At 39.1% G+C, this 6,654-nt stretch overlaps 1 protein-coding gene across 2 annotated transcripts in view; it reads left to right on the top strand.

The window, feature by feature from the left end:
* BBS2 (Bardet-Biedl syndrome 2) overlaps positions 1-6,654 on the top strand; it is a 33,872-nt gene that overhangs the window by 9,538 nt on the left and 17,680 nt on the right. The window contains exons 3-7 of one of the 2 annotated variants that reach the window (XM_006148393.3): positions 561-686; positions 946-1,008; positions 2,293-2,370; positions 5,806-5,910; positions 5,994-6,080. In XM_006148393.3, coding sequence (XP_006148455.1) covers positions 561-686; positions 946-1,008; positions 2,293-2,370; positions 5,806-5,910; positions 5,994-6,080 — 459 coding nt within the window. The remainder of the gene's footprint in view (positions 1-560; positions 687-945; positions 1,009-2,292; positions 2,371-5,805; positions 5,911-5,993; positions 6,081-6,654) is intronic. The other variant, XM_014587781.2, reaches the window with a different exon arrangement.

Here is a 6,654-nt window from a genome sequence, read left to right as displayed (position 1 = left end):
ACCCAGGCCTCCCATGTGGCTCCAGTATTGCGTAGTGGTACCCTACCACCTGTGCCGCTGTGGCTGGGCCAGTCTTAGATATTGATTAATTCTGGATGTTGGATGCTATAAAATACTGTGTATATTTGTTTTATTATTCATTGTACTTTTTAGTAACTTTAAAATGAAAATGAGTAGTAACAAGAGAACTGGGTAATAAGTATTAAAAATATTTCTGTTCAGAGTGGTTAAAATGAATGACAAGGTTTCCGTGTTTATAAAGGGAGGAGTCTTGATTCTCTGGAGAATTTGCCCTCTAGAACCTGGTCCTGAAGAGCCCTGGATTATCATAGCAGCTACCTATAATAGTTCAGCATGAGACCCACGGTTCTGAGTTACCCTGGATTTGTACTCATCCTTGCAGGGGCCACAGTGACGGGCCTCAGGACAACCATGGCTGTCCCCTTAGGAGACCATGTGGCTTTTCACAAATGATGACAGAGGCATCTGAGTGTTCAAATACATCTGGCGTACCTGCACATCACTGTTTCTGAGACTGTGTGCCTCTTTTTTCTTCTTAGGTAGCTGATGGGGCAAATGCAATTGTGCTGGGGACGCTAGGAGACATTCCTTCTCCTCTCGCAATTATTGGAGGAAATTGTGCTCTACAGGGTTTTGATCATGAAGGAGATGATCTCTTTTGGACGGTATGAAGAAGAAAACATCCTGTTTGGTATTCTTAAGCATTTTCACTTTAAATGTTCTTTAATTTTTTTTTTTAACTTTGACTATGCTGAATAATAAAAAACAAAAGAGAACAATTTTTGTAATTCTGCACATTAAAAAGAGATATGACTAATATGAATAGCATCTGTTGGTAGTTGGTATACTTATTCATATAGCTAATATATTTGGATTACATTTTTAAAAAGGTGTCATAGTAATGATTTTTGGTTTTATTTTCAGGTTACTGGAGACAATGTTCATTCTTTGGCCTTGTGTGACTTTGACAGTGATGGGAAGAAAGAGGTATTAGAGGGAGGCGTTACCTCTCTTGTGTGTTCAGCTGAATGTACTTTTTTTTTTTTAATGAAATGACATTAATGTTGAGGGAAATATTAACTTTTCATGTTGTGTTGCCTAAATGATGAGTTAACTATTTTATTAAAAAAAAAAATCAAAGTAAAGTAGAGCACATGTCCATGCATGTGAGCATGAGAGAGACAGAGAGACAGGAACACATCCCATGGGGTCTGGCCATGCTGGGATCTGCTTCTTCCAGTCCTCTAGCCCATTGGTTCTGTGCACCCATGCATGTGCCCAATGTGTTTTTGGCAAGCAAGTCCATTACCTTTGTACCATGAAGCCAGCCCATGATGAGCTAACTGGCCTCACTTGTCTTCCCCTCTCTTTTGAGTAATAAACCACTTGTGTTTGTCTAAAAGAAAGATAAAGGCCGTGGTGTCTCAAAGGTACATGAGGGACAAAAGGGTAGAACAGTTGATGGGATCTCAGTCATACTCAGTCATATGAATTGGTCCTGAGGTCTTGAAACCATATTAGTAAGTAGTTTTCAATCTTGACCAACCTTTTGAGAAATCAGAAAGTTTTTTTTTAATTATTTATTTAATTTTATTTATTCACTCATTTATTTTTTGACCAGAGGAGGAAAGAGAGACAGGGGAAGTGAGAAAGGAAGCCACCAGGTCTGGGACTCGAACCGTGGTCGGCCATGTAGGAGCATCCAGCACCTTAACCACCATGCCACCTGCTGGTCCCAGAAATCAGAAGTTTTTAGGAGTTGTTTTTTTGCCTTTGGAATTATTCCAGTGGTTACTCTAGAAATTGAGTCTTTGAGAAAGTAATGACACATTTTTGCTTAGAAAAACATAAAAAAATATGTCATGACTTTCCCGACTACCTGTAGTAGCTTCTTGAGTAGTCAGTAATGTGAAGTGCACTAACTTACCTTCTCTCGTTGATGGATGCTGGAACCCTGTGTTTGAACCAGGGCTTCCATCTACTGACAGAGAAGTTGCTGAGCCAGGGAGCATTTGTGAAAGAATGTGCTCTGGCAAGATGTGCAGCTCAGCTGGCAGAACGGAATGTGTAATGGCCACTGCTCTTTGCTGAATGGATCTGTTGACCCTCCCAGTAGAGGGAACCTTTCTGAGCATCAGAGTATTGGGGGATTGGAATGCTTAGGTGGCAGTAGCAGCATGCAAAAAGTATTGTGTGGTTTTTTGTTTCGTTTATGGAAGGTTTGCTGTGTTCACTGAATAAACTAAATGTGTTTTATATTCTCCCTTTCAGCTTCTTGTTGGATCTGAGGATTTTGACATCCGAGTTTTTAAAGAAGATGAGATTGTAGCAGAAATGACAGAAACAGAGGTAAAAAAAAAAAAAAAAAATGCCACCTCAGAATTTTGGTCACTTGTGGCGAGATAGATTGGTATGGTCAAATGTAACTTCAAGGGATCAGCAGGTGGTATGGTGGTTAAGGTGCTGGACTCTTATATGGCCCACTGTGGTTTGAGTTCTAGACCTGGAGGCTTGAAGCTCACACTGGGCACGTGTGTGTACATGCCCAGAATATTTCAAGAGGAATATAGAGAAGGGATTGTGGTGTGGCCATCCTTTGGGGGGTGATTTTTTACTTTTTCTCTCTGTCTCTCTGGCAAGCACATACACTCTATACTAAAACAAACAAACAAATGAAAAAAACAACCTTTGAATGAGAGGCTGGGACATCTTCTCACAACCAGATGGTTTCAGGATAAAAAACTGGCTGGGGGGAGGGTTGAGCAGAGCCGTATGTTACAGGAGAAGCATTTAAAAGTTCTGTATTAAGACATATTTCAAAAAGACAAATTAATTAGAGAAAAAAATGATTGAATATGATTTATTACTTAAAAGCATTTCTTTTAATGAGTTAATAACTTAAAAAACCCTTTTTATTCATGATATCCATGTGACAGAGAGAAAGATATGAACACCCTGCATGGGGTCTGGTCACACTGTGATCTTACTCCAGTCCTTCCGCTCATCAGCTCTTGGGCACTTGGGTGCATGCCCATGTGTTTTAGGCTGACCAGGCTGGGGATTCAAACCATGGCCACTATGCGGGATCCAGCTTCTCTTGAACAGCACATTTCCACTGGGCCATGCAGCTGGCCCAAATTAATACATGTTAATACTGCCACTACTAATAGTACCTGTTGCATGCTAGGTATTGTTCTAAGTGTTTTACATAAAGGAACTCTTTGAATCCATGTAGCAACCCTATCAGGGAGGTATTAGTATTATTCCCATAGAGGAGGAAATGGTCGTTAAATTTTTTTTTTTTTTGGAGAGATTTTCACTGTAGGGCGCGTGCGCTTGCCAGACAGACAGACAGAGACATAGAGACAGAAAGCGAGAAATCACCCCCCAGGGGGGATGGTCACGCCGCAATCCCTTCTCCTCCATTCTCCTCTCGGGATCTTGGGCATGCATGCACACGCGCCCGGCGTGAGTTTTAAGCCACCGAGTCCGGGACACGAACCGCGGTCGACTACGTGGGAGTCCAGCAACATAGCCACTATGCTAACTGCTGGTTCCCAAATTTTTTGCTACAATGTTTGTGCTAGGTCACAGTTATTAGTGGCATGGTCAGGATTTGTACTTTGTGCCTCTTCTTCCTGTCCATCATTATGTGCATTCAAAGTAAATAAATAAGGTTTTCATGCTTTTTTTCTCTTTGTGTAAGCTAAGTATTTCTTAGTCACATTTTTTTATAGGCAAACTCAAAAAGCAGATGTTAGAGAAGTTGGCTAGTTTCTTTGTGATTGGAATTTTTTATGCACTAGAATTTGGGATGTTCTTAAAGAATTTGAGCCTCTTTTTAAAAATGAAGTTAAAATACTGATGACCTATATCTTTTGTAATTTTGACAGTCTTAGGATATTTATTTGCTGCTAAAGTTTTCTAGGATTGGGCAAGACTGAAACAGGAAAGAGACTCAGGATATTGTGAATTAAAGAATAAGAAGGGGGTGAGGGAGCAATGGCTTGTGAATATTATCAGGGGACAGAAGAAAGACAGAAGAGAGTTTTAGAGACAAAGAAAGCTCCTAAAGGAGCCAGCGAGGGCTGGATAGTGGCATGGTGGTTAAGGCATTAGACTCCCACATGGCTGACTGTGGTTTGAGTCCTGGACCTGGTTTCTCCATGATTTCTCACTTCCTCTCTCTGATCAATAATAATAATAATGATAAAATTATGTAAATTTTTTTTTTTTTTTTATATAAGGGCCCAGGATAGACCAGCAGTTGATGTAATGGCTGTCCCAGGTCTCCCATGTAGCCAACCATGGTTTGAATCCTGGTGCATGTGCATGTGTGCCCAAGATCCTGAGAGGAGAATGGAGAAGAAGGGATTGCGCTGTGGCCATCCCCCCTGGGGGGGTGATTTCTCGCTTTCTGTCTCTTGGTCTTTCTCTGTCTTTCTGGTGAGTGCATGCACCTTGTAGCAAAAACCTCAAAAAAATAAAATAAAATATAAAAAAATAAGGGCCCAGGGAGTCTGGAGCTAAATTTTTGGACTTTATAAATTTGCTCATTTGTGGGGCCATTTTCCTGTGCTCTTGATTTGCTTTTGCTCCCGGCTCAAATTTCTTTTGCCAGATCAGTTGGTAGTTGAACAGTACTGAGTATTGTCAGAAAAATGCCTTAAGCTACATAACTCTGGGATCCTGCATAGCACTTTGTATTCAGAGTTAAGTGAAGTGGGTGGTTTTGTAGAAAAGCTGTAGGTGTAAAGGAAATTACATAACTATTCTCTGCCTTATACAATTTATTTTTTAATATATTAGTCAGAATTAGAAAGTAGACTTGTAGGATCATAGATATCATTAAGCTTTGATTTTAACTTTAACATAGAATTTTGTTCAGTAACTGAAATTTCATCCTTTTAAGGATGTTAAATCTTCAGACAATCCTATAACTATTTCTGTGTAAGATATACATTCTGTATATTGTTACATACTTTACAAACTCGTGTGCTTGGGTTTTTATTTTTCAAAGGATTCTGATCTCTTTCTTTTACCTCTTGTGAATAATAAATTATGTCACAGAAAGAAAAATATGCACATAAAAGTTAGATATTCAATTGTGGATTATTATAAATCTTATGAATTTAGGTGGCAGGACTTTTACGTTAATGACACTGAGATAATCATTAAAACCTTTGGATTTGAGATAAGCAGGTGGCATTCTGGTTAAGGTGCTGGACTCTCACATGGGGGATTGCGGTTTGAGTTCTGGACTTGGTGGCTTGAAACTCATGCTGGCACGTGTGTGTGTGTATACCCAAAAACCCAAGAGGAGAGTGGAGGAGAAGAGATTGCAGCATGGCCATCCCCTTGGAGTGGTGATTTCTCACTTTCTGTTTCTTTCTGTCTCTCTGGCGAGTGCACGCGCCCTGTAGCCAAAAATCCGTCTCTCTGATAGGGTTGGTGTGGTCTGGTGTACATATTCTTGATTTTGTGTTCTTAGCTTATTTCATCAATTCCTCAGATTCATTGTGTTTTTCTACACAATTTTCTGAAATTTGCCACAGAAGTTTGACCTAAAACACCAAACTCTGTGAGTTTATTTAAAACTAATTACCCAACTCTTAGATGAACTGTATCATAGAGAAGAGGAATATGAGTCATACTAATGAACTGGAAGTGCATTTAAATCTAATTTTAACATGGTTACAGCAATGCATGCAGTCTTATAAAGCATTACTTCATGTTATATTGAGCCTTGATATAAAGACGTATTTTTATGTATTATTTTTGCAGATAGTCACTTCTCTTTGCCCCATGTATGGCAGTCGATTTGGTTATGCCCTTTCCAATGGCACAGTTGGAGTTTATGACAAAATTGCCCGATACTGGAGAATTAAGGTTAATATGATTCAGCCTCTGATATTCAGGGATTTTATACTTATTGCAAGACTTTTATACTAATTATCGGAATTCTTTTCCAGTCCAAAAATCATGCCATGAGCATTCATGCTTATGATCTTAATTCTGATGGAGTGCATGAACTGATAACTGGTTGGTCCAATGGAAAGGTAAGTTTAAATAGAGTTCTGATATAATTAAAAGTAATAATTAAGGTATATTGTCTGTATGACTTGGATAGAACAGTAACATTGGAATATAAACTTGAGTTCCTTAGCTGCAAAATCTTTCCACCTTATTTCCTCCTCAATAGTTTCAAGTAGTACAGAATGACTACGAGGCCTCTCAGTCTTAAAAGTCTTATTTTGGGGGAAAATCTCCAGGGAGAGCCTTTCTAAACCCTTTCCTTTAGGGCTGAGAATCACTCTAGGCCTGAGGGAAAAAAAATTTTAATAATCTAATAATGAACTGTTTGAATAGTTCTTTTCTAATAGGTCTTCATAACTTACTGAAAACTTAGACTTAATGGAAAGATTCATATTAACATACAATTTTCCCAGCTGTAACTTCAGAATAAAGTCCTTTTGCTGTCTTTCTTTTTTTAACTTCAAGTCAGAATTTTTTCCAGCCTTTTGGCAAGTCAGGATTGTCTTGTTAGAAACTACCTAAGTAGCTGCCAGATCTCCATGGATACCAGATGCCCTAGCTTTCTTGTCTGTCCGTGTTGGGTTGCTTGTAGGGGAT

This window comes from Tupaia chinensis, unplaced genomic scaffold (genome assembly GCF_000334495.1).
Source record: "Tupaia chinensis unplaced genomic scaffold, TupChi_1.0 Scaffold000235_1, whole genome shotgun sequence".
Classification (NCBI taxonomy): Eukaryota; Metazoa; Chordata; class Mammalia; order Scandentia; family Tupaiidae; genus Tupaia; species Tupaia belangeri.
Note: the sequence above shows the minus strand (reverse complement) of the source record. Positions and strands in the feature narration are given on the sequence as shown.